Genomic DNA, 19,561 nt, shown 5'->3' with positions numbered 1-19,561 from the left:
AAGTTAAGTAATTTTTGTCATTAGGATTACTTTTTAATGTTGCCACAAAACATATGTTTTTATAATCTGTGATACTTTTTTCATTGATGAAAATTTTTATTCTTTGATGAATAAAAAAAAAATAAAAAAATAAAACATTTATTTAAAATAGAAAACTTTTGTAGGTTTTGGGTAGGTCATTTTTTTGTCTTTCTTTTTTAAAGTAATACTTTTATTCAACAAGGATGTGTTAAATTGATTAAAAATTGATAGTAAATATTTCTATTTTAAATAAATGCTTTTTTACTTATTGTTCATCAAATAAATCCTGAAAAAAGTATCACAGGTTTAAAAAAATTTGCACAACTGTTTCCAACATTATAATAACTGAGCATCAAATCAGCATATTTGAATGATTTCTGAAGGATCATGTGACATTGAAGACTAGAGTAATGGCTGATGAAAATTCAGCTTTGCATCACAGAAATAAATTATATTTTAAAGTATATTCAAATAGAAAACCATAATTTTAAATTGAAATAATATTTCACAATAGTAGTTTTTTCCTGTATTTATAAAAAACATAATAAATAATAATGTTTCATATGCTTAACTTCATATGCATTTTAATATAATTTTTAAAATTTATTTTGCTTTTATTACGTTAACTTGTTCACCCAAGAGTAGCAATGAAACTAGCTTGAAAACAAACATTTGTTTAATTGGACATGAATCCAAAGCCAAATAGTTATAGAGATCCAGGCAACCTACCCGAGTGACAACTTGCCCCGGTGTCCTCTAAAATTTCTTTGAATGTGTAGCTAGGCGCTTCCTGATTGGCCCACGAGTTTACAGCTTAGCGTTCCTCTTACAGCACGTGCCAAGGCCGCGTATTCTGCAGAAAACATGATGCGCGAGAGGGTAAGATAATTTTGTCAGAGACTAATGCAAAAACAACTACTCAATTTATAAATGCTACAGACAAAAGAACTACTTTGTCTGTAAATAATACTTAATGTATTCGGTATTCATAAAAAAACACCGTAGAAAACTACTTTTCAACCCAAATACATATGAAGTCGAAAATCTGTCATGTCGACAGATTCGACAGTTGTGTCATTCAGAAAATACTGCTTAAATGATTCATAAATGATGAACTGCCGTACTGTTTATGGATATAGTTTTTGTATTAAAATGTAAATCATAGAATCATCAAGTGTTACTTGCATGACCGTGCAATTCTGATAGCCTAAATCACGTTACAATCTAATATGACTCTATTGCAGGTATTTCGGTCCATATATTAACGTTATGATTTGTATTAACGCTGTTTTATTAGTGTGTTGACCTCCATCATCCCAAGCTGTGGCTGACGTGCTCAGTACTTGAACATTTACCAGGACTGCATGGTTAGATTGGATTCAAATGCCTTCGAGTCAAATGGAGAGGTAAGGCTTTGACTGAATAACCGATGCAGGGTTGCCAGGTCTGCATAACAAAGCCCGCCTATTGCAAATCAAATCTTATCCAAATCACGTCCAAAACTTACCCAAACTTCTACCTAGCTCTTAAACCCGCGGACTAGACTGGGCGGTTTAAGGGTTTTTACGACAGCTTGCATCCAGAAACTTTGCACCTAGATAAACAACCCGCGGGAACTTTGTTCAGTAGCACGATTCCGCGGGAAATCCTCGGACTTGGCAACACTTAACCGATGATCCATTCACTTGAATATTTTCACATGCAGAAGTAATGATTTATGCATGTTTATGTATGTATAAGATCAATGGCATGATCTAAAAAAAATGCCCAACAGAATTGTTAAAATGCTTCTAAAGGTGGTGTAACCTTAAAGCCCACATGCCATGTATGACCACTTGTTCCTATAAATAATTATATTTACACCACCAAATTTTCATTTTTGGGTGAACTAACCCTTTAAGTGGCGAGCCCCCTTTTTTGAATAAACATGAAAATGCACAATCCGAACTTAAATTGTTGTATTTCAAGAATGCTTTGGAATATAGATGTAAGATTGGTCTTGTTGTAAAGAAGACATTTGGCAGATTTTTGTAGAAGTTAAATAAATTAAGAAAGTGAATTAAGAAGTTTGAGTTAATGAAAATGTAAAAATTTAATTATTCATATTTTATATAAAATATATTTTTTCCAAAACTGCAAGAAAATCAAAGCAAAAACTCTGAACAAGTTGTGTTTCAAATTTTAGGTTGATATCTCAAAAAATTAGCTTTCAGTAAGATTTTGTTTGGGCGCAGTACCAAACTTTTTCACTAGGTCACAACCAGACTCCATTACTGCCAAAATAAGGGCGTCTCTATTTCCATATGTGTTTTGAGTGATCTGAACCATTATTTCCACAATTTTCATACAATGTATGAAGTAGACATCCTATGAAGTAGAAGTACTAAGGGGAGTTTGGCATATTTCGATATGAATTCAACCTCAACAATCACATAAAAATAACACGTATGTGCGTTATAGCTCGCTGCCGCATCGCAAATGGTTAATCTATAATTGTTTTCTTTATATTTAAAACATTTTCAGACCTTTTTTTCTAAAAAAAAAAAAATTAATGGATGTTATCTTTTGAACTACAGGGCTCCAGACTAACTTTTTGCCTTGGTTGCATTGGTGTGCCTAACTTTTTTTATTTAGGTGCACCAGCACAAAATTTAGGTGCACTCAAATTTTTCCTCGTGTCGCCTTTAACGCCACAATTTCAAGGTCACCTTTTTATCACGTTCCATATATTCATGTATATTATGTAAATGCTTTTAAACAAGAATAAGGTGTAGTTTTTTTGTTTTGTTTTTAAGCACAATTATACTGTATATAAAAATATAAATCTTTTTTTTTTTTTAAATTAAAGTGCTGTTTTTACATTGTTCAAGTTAGGGCAGGATATTGACACAAATTTTACAATTCGATTCAATATTGATTATATTGGATATCAGGTACAGTACATGGCAAATTTTCTCAAGAAAAACAAATCTCAACTAATGCTGTAAACTGGGAGTCAGTTGTAGCCCACTATGCTTCATTAGCCTTCTATAATATTGAAGGTAAAAATTACCTGATTTGTACACAAACACCTAAATTACACTTTTTTTTATAATAATAAAGTTATATGAAATATAAACATTTAAATGGTGGCTGCATAAAAACTTGCCAGATTTTTTTCAAACAACATGCATTAAATATTGAAAAACATAAATTATAATGAATATGTAATATGGTGCATATATTAGGCACAATGCTCCTCTAGACTAGAGTTAATTTTTCTAGCTAGTTAACGAGTTTATGGGCACTGGATATGTTTTTTCTGAGGTAAATGTGGCGTTACATTACATTGTTTACAAGCGTTTTACTGACGTCTTTCCACGGTTGAAACACTGATTGAGCGATTCCATGTGACATGATACGGATTTCGATAAGTTGTACTCTCTTTTAACACACTTTCAGATGCTCGTTCATGTTTATTTCGCGCTGTAACTGGTATTATTAAAGCGGAAGAGAAGATCATGCACTGCTGCTTCTCTTGAGCTGAGCTGAGCCAGAGCGATCTCACGCCACAGCGTCAATACACTATTTATGTTTTTGAATTTCGTAAGAAAATGGACCTAATTTGAAATCTGAGACTTTGTTTCATATCAATAGTAACAAAGCACAAAGATTATTGCGATTTATTGGATGGGATGCTCGCTACAATGTTCCATTCATTCATCAACTGATAGCCCAACGGTTCGTAAAAATCAATGAGAATCGAGAAATCAATATTTTTTACCTAGTTCAAAGCCTACATTTTTAAAAGTTTCTTCGTCGTCTGTTTTCCTGCGTTTATTTAGCTGATGTTGCTGATTGCCGTAACTGATTCTCTGGTGCTCAGGTGACAGGTCGCAATTTATTTCAATCACACTGCACGGAGCATTTTAGTCCTACAGGAATATCTGAACCACAACCAATCAGAGGCAAAGACCCACCCAATCTCTATCTCTGATTGGTTTAGACCACGATATGATCCAACCAAGCGTGCAAGGAGAACAAAAGACTCGTTTGTGGAGAGGCAGCGGATGCGATTGCGATCATGCGAGAACGTTAGGTGCACTGGTGCGACCCAGGAAAAATTCTTGTCGCACCCTTACAAATTTTGGTCGCATGTGCGACCAAATTGGTCGCACTCTAGAGCCCTGAACTATTGGCATAAAAACAAACTGAGGTTTCTACCATTCTTTCATGATTTTCATGTTTATCACTATTTCAAAATAAAGGTCACACGCCTTAGGAGTATGAAAATATTCTTGTTGCAAATTGATAGATTACGGCTCTTCTGTAATTTATTTTGAGAATCACCAAATATGAAAACTACAGATTGTAAGCTTTCAAATGATATATAGTTTGTCATAGGTTTAGTATAGGATATTACTGTTTTAAATATGTAATGGCTATGGCTTTAACTTAAGGGGTTCAAATGGTCAAATACACACAAAATTATATCAAAATGCCCGTCTTGGTGAGTGTTCACGGTCAGTTATGCCTTAAGTGGACTAAACAGTTGAGAAAGAAAGCTTGCGTGTAACACTTTATTAAATCCGTGCAGCTATTAAAGTGGCATCAGTCTAATAAACCTGCGTCCGCCTGTGTGGTTAATATTAATCAAACAACAAAAGACAAATAGAAAATCATTCACTGCTCTTGACTAAATCATTTTTGTAGCTTTAATAAGAATCAGTATGTAATTCATACAGTGAAAACTAAGCAGTGTTTTTTTGTATATTTGATTAATTCGATTGCTGTTGTTAAATAAAACGAATGTAGGCCTACCTGAAACCCTAAACCCTAGACATTATAATTTATGGTTATATCAATTTCATTTTTTAATATATTTAAATATAATTTAAAGCTGCAGTCCGTAGCTTTTTTGGGGTTAAAAATGATCCAAAATACATATTTGAGAAAATACATAACCAGCCAGTGTTCAAAACTCTCTGCTTGCCTTTGCTCGATTCAAAGCGGTAAGCTTGTAATGTTTTTAATTTTAGTGGTACTGGTGGATTTCCGCGGGAGATTCGAGCATGTCTTTGCGTCATTACGTCACATCTGTACACATAAAGAAGGAGTCTCGGCTAGTAGGCTATATTGCGTGTGAGGATGTTGGAGGTGGAGATTTATAGCCTTTTCTCACTGCACTTGATTTAATTAAACTTATCAATTTGATGGCGGATCCAGAAAGGTTCAAACGACAATCACCAGTGACAACAGATTCACCCGCTGTAAAATGCAAAAGACTTCGTTCGGACTTCGGAGAGGCTAACTTACAGAAAAAAATAGGGATGTCCCGATCAGGTTTTTTTGCCTCCGAGTCATTTGATTTTGAGTATCTACCGATACCGAGTCCCGATCCGATACTTATATAATACATAAGAAAAGAATAAAGAAGAGTGAAAAAAACCCAGATCCAGGATATTCCTTATTTTTTATTTGATTCACCTTATTTTAACATTCAACAACTGTTAACAAACAGAGCACTTCTGTGAGGTAGCTTGAACAATCAAGTAATAAGTAACATAAATTCTTCACTTTTGGACTTTAGTGCAACAGTAAATATAGAAAAAGTCTAATATAAAAACAAATAGCACTTCAACTTAACATACCCGGCAGGCATGTAAACAAAAAAATAAAAAGTCTTTTAAAAAAAATAATGAGAATATATATATATATATACATATATACATTAGGGGTGTAACAGTTCACAAAATTCGCGGTTCGGTTTGATACGATACAGCAAAAAGAAAGAAATGCCAGAGAAATTTCCTATTTATTAAAAGAAAAAATATTTTTATATAAGTTTGAGTTTTCCTACATCTTGAAACTTTCAGGTTTATAAATGGGGTTAATCATTGAAGGATGAACAAATAATGTTTTGGTAATCACATTAAAAATAACATTTAAATATATATTTATATAATATTTGAATTTTGAAGTGCAACATTAAATCCATGTTCATTCACGGCAAAATGTTCCTCCTGGTTCCCACGTCAGCGCTGTTTGATCTAATAGAGATCTACGGTTAATAACGGAGAAATTTGAATGCTTCTCACTAGATCTCGCAGCAATGTTATTACTTCAGTGGCGAATTCAAATGTTTTCTTCACTGGATCTCTTCGCTTGATCTTGCGCTGCACAGATGTTGCTGGTCCGAACTGATAAATGGTCCGTTAAGTACAATATAATGAGTAGTAGGGGTGGTTAAAAAAATCGATTATTGATTAATCGCGAGTATGTTATGGACGATTATGAATCGATTATTAAATTTTCAAAAATCGATTTTTTATTATTAAAAAAAAAAAATTTGCGTTATTATTATTGCCGCATCGCTGGATCTAGAGAGAAGCCGCCGCCGCCGTCGAGGAAGCGACAAGACAGCGCCTGAAGAAGCCGGCCGTCTTCGCCACCTTCAGCCATCCGTGCGATCTATGCTATCCGGCGACGGATCCTTTCTTGCAAAACGTACTGTCTAAAAGAGCAGCGAGCGTCTTTTTCAAGATGCTTTGCACTTCCTGCGGCGCGTGCAGAGCCCCGCACAGCGACGGAGACCGCCATGTGATCTGCGCTCTCTGACTGGGCCAGGAACACGCAGCTCTTGCCCTCAGGGGTTTGTGAGCTCAGCGACGCACTTCCGATGTTGACCCTGCGGGCTGCACTGCTGTCGTTTTCTGATGCAAATGCTCGCCGGAATTACTCCCTCGAGCGTCTATCTCTCCTTCTCCGCCCCCTCTCCCGGACTCGCAGCCGCCGGCTCCCGCCCGCGCTGCCGCCGCCTCTCAGGGGACGAGGCGCTTGATATGGATGAGGACGCGCTGCTGACAGCTGTTCTAACCGCATATAATGCAAACATTTTTTTGCATTATAAACTTTTTATTTACCTTGACATGTTTCGACTGCAACCTGCAGTCTTCCTCCACCTGAACAACACCTTGTCTTTCTAGAAGAAAATTGTCCAATTTCTACAGTATGTTGGTTCTGATCTACTTCCTAAAGGAAATAAGCCTTTCATTTATTTGTTATTGTTTCCTTCAACTTGATGAGTCACAACACAATGTGATGTATTCATTTCTGTCTTCTAGTGTTCATAATAAGTTCATTTCATTTCTGTGTTCATAAGCTACATACAAATAATTCTGAAGTTATAACTACACGACACAGAAAGTGCTTTGAGTTGTTGTTACTCAATAAAAGAGTTAAGTAATTTAGCAGCTGACTTTTTTTAATACTGCAATCACTTTGTAGTGTTTTTTCGTTTACTGTTGTGAAATGGAAAATCAATAATCGCTAATCGAGAATCGTTAATAATCGAAAATCGACTGTAATCGAATCGGGACTTCAATAATCGTAATCGAATCGGGAAATCAGACAGATTAACCACCCCTAATGAGTAGCGCAGTTTCGTTCCGCTTTCATTACGTTTGCCATTTGATGTTGCGTAACGTTGTGGTGATCGCGCCAGCGCGGATTTTGTCGGCAGAAAAATGGTCCTAGGAATCGTTCGGTTTGTTAACAATTTGAGAACAAAGTATAATTTGCTGGGTTTTGCGTGATATGATAACTTAAAAGCGATTGTTAGATTTAATCAGCGCGATTTACTGCAATGTCAGAACCAGAACAAAGGTGGATGTTTCTTACTAGTTCAAATGACATTTTCCGGTGAAAATTCTTATGTTGGTCATACTTCCAAAAAGAATAATCTGTGATTCTGAATGACAGTATCCACACCGACGCGGTGACTGACAGCCTCACACTCTCCTCAAACATTGTGTTCCTCCGTGCTGTGAGGTGTCGAGGGTGTTGAAGTACAACTCGCGTAAAGTTGATAATTCCGCGAACAGAGATTTCGAACAGAGATGGCGACAAAGAGGAAAAACGCCGGACTGCAGCAAATGTTTTTTACACACTTAAAGCATTATCATATCACATTATTTAACGTTATGTAAGGAATAATTGACGACAGGCCGTTGAATTATTAGAAAAATAATGCACACTCGAGGTGGTAATGCGGTCACGACGCGAAGCGGAGTTATTATTTGTCATTATTTTTTCTAATAATTCAACGGTCTGAAGTCAATTATTCCGCTTATACTGCAGTTACCACACCCCGAAACATTGTTCAAATGATGTATTTCAAGACGTTTGTGAAGTTTTTGTCATTAAAACGCTCTTGTATGTAGGACTAATTTCTTGCGCATCTAATCCCATGCCTCCGTTGCTAATTTCAAAACGTCATTTTAGAGTTAGTAATGGAGGTTTGAGGCACTGATAGCAGACTAATGATGGACATACTTACCGACTGGCTGAAACATTCTCTGACTGTTTCCATCGACTGCAGAAGATTTTAAACTGAACGGGCTGAACAGCGCGCTGAGAGAGAGAGAGAGAGAGAGAGAAGCATGTGCTTCAATGTTATTATTTATTAATTAATTTAATTCATTTTAATTAGTTCATTCATGTTTTTTTCCTAATATTGACAGTAATAAATGAAACACAACGTCCTATTAACAAGTATAGGCCTATCAATAATTATTAATTTGTTATAGCCTATTATCTGCAATAATTACGAAAACCCGTGCAGCAGGACTATCAATTATTTATAGACCTATTCAGTTTAATTTTCTATTGACTATATAGGGCTATATACTTTATTTTATAAAATTAAACTGCATGTGTCCATCGATTGTGAAGTTAGACATCGGAAATTGCAGATCAAGCGCATGTGGCTGCATGTTTTTCTTGTTATGAATTGTATCCTATTTTCCGTTATTACAGTTAACTACGCAAAGTGATATGGAACTGTAATGCGGTCAAGACCTGCCTTGAACTACTTTAGCCGTGCGTTTCCCTGAAAATAATTGCACACCTTAGAACGTTTCTCAACCAATCAGAATCAACCATTCAACAGCCCTGTAGTATAAAATTAAATAATTATTATCGCATAACATATTGTACTTCAATATCATGCAGCCCTAGTTCCCAAACACGTTCCTGGTTATTATGAGAAGTTTTAAAATATTTTTGGTTCATTATGAAACAATGGCGGGCCAATAAATGGAGGCAGTCAGACAGGCCTTTTGGTGGGAACAATTATTAATATTATATGCATTATTGTGTTGTGACCACTAGATGCCTATATATAAAAATTGGGTTGTGTAGTTTCATGGTAGCACATTTTTATATACATCACACAATGAAAATGACTGGAATATGACAGTGTGCAACTGGATATAGCTCATCATAGTTTGAAATCAAGGGTTTAAAGTTTGTTGTTCATTTGTCTGTAGTGACAGCTGAACTCTCCTGTCCACATTTAAGTTGCGCAGGGGCAGAGTACACACGTTTAGTGTTGGGTTCGAATCCACCTTAGTCAAGTACGAGTCTTTGACCAATAGAGTCCAACTAAACAATACTGTATTTCATTAAGGTTTTTTTTTTTTTTTTTTTTACAACTTATAAAAAACAAAAATCAAAATGGCAAGATGCAATAGAGGTTTGCATTTGCTACATAAAAAATAAATATATATATATTTTTAAATGCCAGTGCCACCTGCTGTTCTCAAATCTCAGAATCGATTCAGAATCATTTCTCAATTCACGATGCATCAATTTATTGTCCTAGCCCTATTGTCTACAAATGGGCCTTCAGAAGATCTCACAGCTACAAGGATTGTGAAATTAAATGTTTATTAGATATTCAAAGACTTGTTTAAATTATATAAATGCATATTTGCTGAATGCAGACGCTATATGAGAAAGTTTTGTAACCATAATTATTATTTATTTTTTTTAGGCCAAAAGAGGAGACAAAGCTCCCTGCTCCATGTGTTTTGTGGCCTGTGGAGCTGAAGCTGACTCACATTGACTGTAGTCCTGAGGAGACACTGATACACTTTCAGGGCCAATATATGACTATCTGTGAACTGGACTACAACATTCTTCAAGTTGAAATTCAAAATGCTGTGAAATCGAAAGTTTCTGGTCAGGTTGGAGAAGTTTGCCTGGTAGAAGATGCAGCGTCTGGTCGCTGGTACAGAGGAAGAGTCCAAAACATACAGAACAATTTGTTCCACATGTTTTTGCTAGACCATGGAGATGTGTTGATTGTTGAGCCCAGCCATTTGTCGTCTATATCTGACACACTCCTAATGCTCCCACCAAAGATTGTCTGCGGTTTCTTTGCCAATATACTGCCAGTCCAGAACCGATGGGACAGTTTGACAGAGAACTATTTATCTTCCTTGATAGGCAGCCAAATCAAAGGATACATCCACGCCCGTCTTCCATACCATGTCCTCATTCTTGAAGTTCCGGACATTAATCGTGACTTTTTAAAAATGAGGCTTGGGAGACATGTGGACACTAGTACATTTCTGCTACTGGTTGAGATTCTTATTGGGGAACCAGTTCTACAAAACAATGAATCTGTCCCTGATCTCTTGATTGAAAAGCAAATAGGGCAAGAATGTTGTCTCAAATCCTCAAGCCTGCTTGGCTTTGAAGAAATTCTCTCACTTAATGGCCCAAAGCTGAAAGTTGGTCAAAAAGTAAGAGTTGTTGTATCTGCTGCCGTGAATCCTGGATTATTTTACTGCCGACTGTCATCCACAGACAAGGACCTTCAAGAAATGTCAGATAAATTAGCACGTGCATGTGAATCAGTCAGTGGTTACCCAAGCAATAAACCACTTGAAAATCTTGGCTTGCTCTGTGCAATCAAAGGGAAAGATGAAAAATGGCACAGAGGTTTTGTGCAATGTCTTCCCCTCAACTCCCAGGTCCAAGTTGTGTTTGTCGACAGTGGCTATTCTGAATCTGTGAAAGTTGAAAACATCTTGCAGCTACCATCAGAATTAATCTCAACACCGATTATGGCATTCTCATGTTCACTTTCATGCTTGGAAGAACCAGATGAGACCATCAAAAACCAACAACTAGTGGCTCTGAAAACCGGGTTGCTGGGGAAAGCTTTAGAGGTTGCAATCGATGACTTTTGCAAAGATCAGAACTTCTACTTGGTCACATTGAGCACTGCTGAGAAACACTCAGAGGAGCAAGCCAAAGTTAAACTCCTTGGAAAAGTTTTTGACAGCAAGTCCAACTTTCCCCACAATATCCTTTCAAAGATGTATGCTACAGAAACGAAAGCGGTCCAGACTTCTGATTCAGTTTCTAGTCAATCGATACCTGATGGTTCTATTTTTGAGGGCTATATTGTGCATGTCCAGAGTCCAAAACATTTCTGGATAAGGACCAAAGAACAAAATCCTAAGTTTGAAAACATGACGAAAGAAATGACCAATTACTTCACCAAACTACAGTTGAAAGAGGAGGTTTTTGAAGACCCAGTGCCTGGTGCACTTTGCTGTGCAATGTACGAAAAAGACATGCATTACTACAGGGCCATTGTAGTAGATACTTTGGAAAAGGGAGCTGAGGTGTTTTTCATTGACTTTGGAAACACTGAAAAGGTGCCAAACATATTAATAAAGAAGCTTCCCCCAAAGTTTGCCATTCATCCAGAATTTGCACTGAAATGTGCATTAGCGCATGTGGCTCCATTTGAGGACATCTGGACAACCACAGCATCCGACTTCTTCAGGCAAGTCACATCAAACAAAACCTTGGTGGTTCATGCCATTCACAGAAGAAATGCAAAATATGTTGTTGATCTTTTTGAGAGAGGTGCTGAAAATAGCTATAGCATTGCAAACATCATGACAACAGCAAAAATGGCCCTGGATTGGAGATACAACCCGGCATTAGCATCTGTTGAAGCGGAGAAGTCATGTAAAGACAAAGGAAATGCTCTGAGCAAGAAAAAAAATAGAAAGGACCTTCATGTGGTGACCTTTTGCAAAGTCACCTCTTCACCCAATCCAAATCAGTTGAAACCAGAGTGGGAACAACAGAATGACCTTGAAAGACGTACTCCAAATGTGATGCCACAACTGAAGGTCGTTTCTGCTGAGGCTTTCAAACCGATGCATTTCAAGCCTGGATCTGAAGTAAGTGTCAGTTTCTTACATATAAATTCTCCATCTGACTTTTGGTGCCAAAATGAGAGCACAAAAGTTGATCTGGACAAATTGATGGAAGAGATGCAGGCATTTTACCAAACGCACACAGTTGCACTTGAAACGCCAGCAGGATGTTGTGCAGTAAAGTCTCCACAGGATAACCGATGGCATAGAGCATGCATATTAGGAAAAAGCAATGAGGAACTCCGCTTGATCCTGGTCGACTTAGGCATCATTCTCCAGGAAAGGATGCAAAACATCCAAGCTCTTGCACCACAGTTCTTTGAACTTCATGAACAAGCATTTAGATGTAGTTTGAACTTGATTGAACCTGTTGGAGGAAGTTCTTGGAATTCAGAAGCATGCAGATTGTTCAAGGATTTTGTGTCTGAGGATTCACCCTGTATATGCAGAGTTCTTTCCCAGCTCTATGAGCAAGGAAAAGGTCTCCTTTATGTGGTCACCATTCATACACCTCATCAACAGGCTACCACGTATCTTTTAGAGAAAGGTGTTGCGGTGGAAATGCAATCTCCAAAGCAGCTAATTTCATCATTGTATCCTCGTTCCTTCATTTACTCATCTTTCAACTTGAGTTCTGAAAGCGAAGAACTGGTGCATGTTACTCAAGTTTGCAGTCCTTGGGAAATCTATTTTCAGCTCGACAGGAATACAGAGATCCTTGATGCGCTGATGGAGAGAGTTGCTGAAGAAAGTCAGCTCTTGACTACGACATCTGACAACTGCAGCGGTAATGTTTGCCTGGCCAAATATTTCTGTGACGGCCAGTGGTACAGGGCTCTGACACACCCCGTCCAATCTCATCAACATGTGAGTGTGTTCTTTGTTGATTATGGTGATAAGCAAATTTCTGAAAAGACTAATGTTATACCAATTCCCAAAACAGCGATTGATTTATTGATGACACCAATGCAGGCTCTGAGATGCAGCCTTTTGAATGTTCCAGAGGGGGAACATTTGCCAGAAGTCAACATGTGGCTTGAGACTGACATCCTCAACAAATCCTTCCAGGCCAAGTTTATGTCAAGGGACAACAATGGACATTTTGTCTGTGATCTTTATGATGGAAATGTGCACATCAATGAAAAAGTCAGAGAGCTCACGGCAACTTGCAGTGTGGCAGAACGTAATCTGACTGTCAGTAAACCTGCTTTAGATTCCCACAGAGAAGAAGCGGATGTCTGCATTTTAAACAGTAAAGTGAACACCAAACAGAGGGGATGTGGTAAAACTAAAGCGGGTTATAAGCAAACTTCGAAACCCATAAAACCTCCCAAAACGCAACATAAAGCAGCAATAAAAGAGAAACTACAGGACACTACCTGTTCTCTTAAAGTAGTGCCATCACATAAGAACTTGCCAAAACTATGTGATCTTCCTGCTGTCAAAATGAAACCAGGTTCTCGCGGCGTGGGCTTCATCTCTCATTGCAGTTCTGTTAAAAGCTTCTTTATCCAGATGGAAGACGATGAAACAAACATCCTTCAAATGGGTGAAGAACTAAACAGCACTGTCTTCAAGGATAACATGGAAAATGTGGCAACCGAAGTAAAAGTAGGAGACCTTGTTGCCGCCGAGTATGAAGAAGACTTGGCTTTGTACAGAGCTGTTGTCACCAACGTTTCAAACTGTGGCCGCTTAGCAGTTGAGTTTATTGATTATGGCAATCCTGCAACTGTCGACAGAAAGAATGTCCATATGCTAACCAATACTTTTTTGTCTCAGCCCAGATTGAGCACTCTGTGCACACTTGCGAAACCTTACTCTTTTGAAAACGACGACTCTTTTATCAAGGAAGCAGTTGGCAAGCCTTTAATGGTAGAATTAATTAGAAAGCTTGAAAATTCATGGGAAGTGAGCATTAAGATTGAGGATGGCCACATGCATGGGAACTCAAAGTATGATGGTGATCAGAGCAAAGATGTAGTCTTGTCTAGCCAAGACAAATTGCCAAAAGTGTCCCAGAGTGAAAACCAAACTGATTCTCACTCCCACAAGGCTAAATCAGTTAAAACCTTCCAGCAAAAGACTGAGTTATGCACACAACAACGCGAATGTGAACTCAAAAAGAATCATGCAGAAGTTAGAACCTACCAGCAAAAGACAAAGTCAAACACACAACGCAAATGTGAACTTGGAAACAATCAGACAGTTCCAAAAAAGCAAATTAAGAAAGCTGGCTTTTACTTCCCGACGTATGTCTTTTGGAATAGAAAGTACAAGAAGAGGCAAAATAACTTAAAGCCTAAGGACGTGGTTCTTTCCAAACTACCATGTGACACAAGCATACCAGTGACTAAAACTTCAAGAAAGTTGCAGGAAAATGTTTCTACACTTAATGCAAATGATCATGAAACCTCCAAGTCACCTGCTAGCGTTGCTCTGCAGGATGTGGAAGATATTGAGGCAGTGGAAAGTACTGATGGGTTGCTTGTTGTTGATGACCATCGTCCCTTCCCAGACACTTCTTCAAAGATCAGTTTGGATCGACCACAGACCCTACTCCAGGCCCCTGTCCAAATGAACTTTGAATACAAAGGATTTGCAGCTGCAGTAACAACCCCATCTGAATTTTACATCATTCTTGAAGACCTGCTTTTGATTGTAGATACTGTCTCTGCTATTCTTGAGAACCTTTCCGAAGTTTTGGTGCCGTTACCGGAGGTTGATTTTGTTCCTGGTGCGAGCTGTTTGGTGAAATCAGCGGAGAAGAAAAAATGGTGCAGGGCCGAGATCGTGCAGTGCGATTCCACTTCTGTGCTCATAAACTTGGTTGACTATGGGCAGTATTCAGTTTTGTCCCTACACGATGTCTGCCAGCTTAAAAGACTTCCAGAGGAGCTCGGTAGATTACCTAAAGTCACCTATCATTGTTTACTGAGGGGAGTGAAACCCAATGGCCCGGACTGGTCTGATGATGCCATTGTTTTCTTCCAGAACTGTATGTGTCATGGGAACCTACAGATCCGTTTCAGACAGCCTGTTTCTGAGACACAATGGGAGGTTGACATTATCACGGGAAAGCGAAATCTCGCAAAAGAGTTAGTAGATGCTGATCATGCCATGTATATCGATAATATGCTTGGAATCAGGTTTGAGCAAGAGCAAGGAGCCAATAGAGAGTCTAAAAAACAAGACATCTCCACCACAGTGAATGTTTTATCCATAATGACTGAGCACACATGCAAAGCCACATGTTCTCAGCAGATCTTTTCAAATGAGTCCATGTTTGATCAAAAGTCATCTCAGGATTCTTTTGTGGAGCAAGACACGTCATTCCCTTTGAACAGCAGTGGTGATCATCTTGGACCTGTGGAGAGGGCAATGCTTAGTCCACCATCAGGTATCAAACAATGTGAGTGAGAATGAAAAAATTTTGATTTATTGTTTTAATTTAACTGTCTTTTCTGTTACTACCAGTCAGATGTTTGGACACACCTACGTATTCTTAATTAGGGGTTAATTATTCGAGGTAACTTTTGGGTGGTTACACTGTTTTTAACAATTTCTCATGTTTTTTTTTTGGGGGGGGGGGGGGGAGAAAAAAAATATATAGTTCTATATAATGTTACAGAATAGGTTATAGTAGAACACAAGTCTATTTTTCTACAAGATCTATTTTTCTTTGTCAAAAGTCTGGAAACATTACATTGTTTTAATGTTTTTGAAAGAAGTCTCTTATGTTCACCAAGGCTGCGTTTGTTTCGTCAAAAATACAGTAAAAACAATAACTTTGTAAATTATTATTTGAAATAATTGTTTTCTATTTTAATACATTTAAAAATTTAATTTATTCCTGTCATGCAAAGCTGAATTTTTCAGCATCATTACTCCAGTCTTCAGTGTCACATGATCCTTCAGAAATAATTCTAATATGATGATTTGCTGCTCAAGAAACATTAATAATTATTATCAATGAACTATCAATGAAAAGTTTTTGTTGCTTAACATTTTTGTGGAAACAATGATAACATTCAAATATTTCTGGTCAGATTTAAAAAAAAAAATTTGAAAGCATTTCTGAAGGATCATGTGACTGAAGACTGGAGTAATGATTGAAAATTCAGCTTTGACATCACAGGAATAAATTACATTTGAAAATGTATTCAAATAGAAAACAGTTATTTTAATTTTTAATGATATTTTGCATTCATTCAATAAATGCAGCCTTGGTGAACACTTCTTTAGAAAACATAAAAAATAATTATTCTAAACTTTTGACAGCTACTGTAAGTTTTTTTTTTTTTAACTAATTGATTATTTCAACAACAAAAAAATGTAAATATCTTTTATTCCATATTGTCTGCTCTACAAAAAAACATTTAGCTTGTAGTTCTGCAATGCTTGGACATAAACAAAGCTCAGTAGGTGTTAGTGGCACTTTGAGCTAAGTATACCTGTGAAGTTTGGTGATAGTTCCACCTACTGGCCATTGTTGGTAAAACAAAAATCTCTTTAGATTCCTGTGGTCATATGGGTTAAAATATTCAGAAAATAAGTCAAGGAAATATCCTCTGAAAATAAATCTAAGACTTTAGATTAAAAGATTATATAATATAAAATCAGAAAATTGTGTCTACTGTCCAGACTTTTAACTGGTAGTGTTTTCTAAAGACCTATAAATAATAGGGCTGGGTAAAAAATACAGATTTCTCGACTTTAAAGGAACACTCCGACTTTTTGGGACTTTAGCCTATTCACCTTATCCCCCAGAGTTAGATAAGTCCATACATACCTTTTTCATCTCCGTGCGTGCTATAAGTCTGTTTGACGCACCCACCGCTAGCCTAGCTTAGCACAAAGACTGGATGTAAATGGTTGCAGCTAGCATACTAATCCAAATAAGTGACAAAATAACGCAAACATTTTCCTATTTACATGTTGTGATTTGTATAGTCACAGAGTGTACAAAAAACAAAGTCACATGAGACAGACATATTTTAACCGTATAAATACTGGGAACTATATTCTCTGAAGGCGAAGCACTGCTACTTGGGCGGAGTGATAACCGCAGCACCTGAGACGCGCTCTCTGCTCCTTACCACGGTACGTCTCAGGTGCTGCGGTTATCACTCCGCCCAAGTAGCAGTGCTTCGCCTTCAGAGAATATAGTTCCCAGTATTTATACGGTTAAAATATGTCTGTGTCTCATGTGACTTTGTTTTTTGTACACTCTGTGACTATACAAATCACAACATGTAAATAGGAAAATGTTTCCGTTATTTTGTCACTTATTTGGATTAGTATGCTAGCTGCAACCATTTACATCCAGTCTTTGTGCTAAGCTAGGCTAGCGGTGGGTGCGTCAAACAGACTTATAGCACGCACGGAGATGAAAAAGGTATGTATGGACTTATCTAACTCTGGGGGATAAGGTAAATAGGCTAAAGTCCCAAAAGTCGGAGTGTTCCTTTAATCGATTCTCATTTTTATGAACCGATATCGATTCTTTAATCCCAGGAATCGATTAGGCTAGTCATCCTGTTTTCAGTTGATGAATGAATGAAACATTGTAGCGCGCATCCAATTCAATAAATCACAATAATCTTTGTGCTTTGTTACTATTGATATGTAACAAAGTCTCAGATTTCAAATTACGTCCATTTTCTCACGAAATTCAAAAACATAAATACAGTTTTGGCGTTGTGGCGTGAGATCGCTCTGGCATAGCTCTGCTCCAGAGAAGCACATGATCTTCTCTTTCGCCTTAATAATACCAATTACAGTGTGAAATACACATGAATGAGCATCTGAAAGTGTGTTATAAGTACAACTGAGTACAACTTATCGGTAATCGGAAACATATCCAGTGACCATAAACTCGTTAGTCAGCGATATACAATTTTGTTTAATTTTTACCTTCCATATTATAGTAGGCTAATGAAGCCTAGTAGGCTACAACTGACTCCCATAGATTTGTTTTCCTTGAGAACATTTTCCATGTATTGTACTGATATCCAAAATAATCAATATTGAATCGAAATCGAAACGAATTTTCAAGCTTGTCAATCGAAATCGAATCGAATTGTGAAATTTGTGTCAATACCAAGCCCTAATAAATAACCTATGTCTTTTTCTTTAATTTCTTAGGTGCACTGATGTGAGAAGGCTCATGTAAGTATTACAAATTTTGATTGATTCTCTGTATGTTTAGTATGTAGATGAACTTAATTTTCCCACTGGTTTATTTCAGAACCGAGAAGCTATCGGGTTACGCTCTGCATTGTATCAAAGAATAATCCAGTTTTGGAAAGGCTGTTTTTTTTTTGTTTTTGTTTTTTAACCTTCTAGTTATGATGTTCTTTAATTGTTTTGGAAAAATAGAGCATTTTGCTTTATGAGGTTGTATTGTTCAAACATTAGTCATAGTAAGATCTTAAAATCAAAACATTTTAACCATGCAACTCTATCACATTATTTTTGATTAAAGAATCTAGGTTTAGAGGAGTGAATTTGCAGCTTTTTTGGCAGATCTTGTGTAACTTTAAATGGACACGTGTGACTGATGAAATATACCATCAGTTTGATTGCTATGATGGCTTTAAGATCTGAACAGAAAACCTTTTTTTTATTATTAAAAGGATTGACATTTGACCTCAGTTTGATTTTACTGTGTAAAAACATTGTGTTTTTTTTTTTTTTTGTGAAGATGGTAATGTTTCCAGTTTTGTTGAAACACAATAAAAGCATAATGTTGATGTTGGTTAAAAAGTTTGTTGTCAGAAGTGGGATTCGAACCCACGCCTCCAGGGGAGACTGCGACCTGAACGCCAGCTGCCGAAGGATAGTCCGACAATATGGGGATAATGTTGAACAATGTTGAACGCCACAGCCAATCACGTAGACGCGCTATAACATTTGCAGCCAATCAGAGAGCGCCATTCTTGACATTTTCTTATCATTTTCGACATTTGACCAATCAGAGTACAAGATTTTCTTATAATTTTCGACATTTGACCAATCAGAGTAAAAAGAAATCTCGACGGCACGTTTATGCTTATCACCGCTAGGTGAAGTCAGGAAGATAGCCAAGTGTCAATCAAGTTGCCGAACTGAGCCGAAAGTGTACGGAGCGGTACGAAGTGATGATCCTCAGGGGCGTGTCAGAGGTAAAAAAAGTTCAGTTAGACGTCGAGCATCACTGTCAGGGGGGTCAGGTTGCATAATTTGAACGGAGGACTGCGAAACAAAATTTTCGGTAAATTTAACGTTATTTTCGGACAACAGGTAAGAACGAATAATGTAATTGTATATTTGAATATGTCGTGTGTGCTTTTTTAAAGAAAACCTTTTTATTATTACTAGTTTTGTCCAAAACGATTTAACCTTAACTTACCTAGCCCCCCCCCCCCCCCCCCCCCCAAAAAATAAAAGAATGTCGGGCAAAAAATCCCATAAAGCCATGTCGGATGCTGACTGGATTTCAAGGCTAAAAAAGTTTGCCAGCACAGGAGTTTGGCCATCAAATGAGGGTAACA

The 19,561-nt window shown here is 37.3% G+C and overlaps 1 protein-coding gene across 1 annotated transcript; it reads left to right on the top strand.

Annotated features, from left to right (window-relative positions):
- The first annotated feature begins 1,322 nt into the window (after positions 1-1,322).
- Positions 1,323-18,197, top strand: tdrd15 (tudor domain containing 15). The gene is made up of 3 exons (XM_056269492.1): positions 1,323-1,427; positions 9,836-15,438; positions 18,174-18,197. The coding sequence occupies exons 1-3, from the start codon at positions 1,405-1,407 to the stop codon at positions 18,185-18,187; spliced, it is 5,640 nt and encodes a 1,879-aa protein (XP_056125467.1). The 5' UTR covers positions 1,323-1,404; the 3' UTR covers positions 18,188-18,197.
- The last annotated feature ends 1,364 nt before the right edge of the window (positions 18,198-19,561 follow it).

Source organism: Rhinichthys klamathensis, unplaced genomic scaffold, assembly GCF_029890125.1.
Source record: "Rhinichthys klamathensis goyatoka isolate OS25496 unplaced genomic scaffold, OSU_Roscu_1.1 h1tg000281l_1, whole genome shotgun sequence".
Taxonomy (NCBI): Eukaryota; Metazoa; Chordata; class Actinopteri; order Cypriniformes; family Leuciscidae; genus Rhinichthys; species Rhinichthys klamathensis.
The sequence above is the reverse complement of the archived record's forward strand: the minus strand, read 5'-3'. Positions and strand labels throughout refer to the sequence as shown.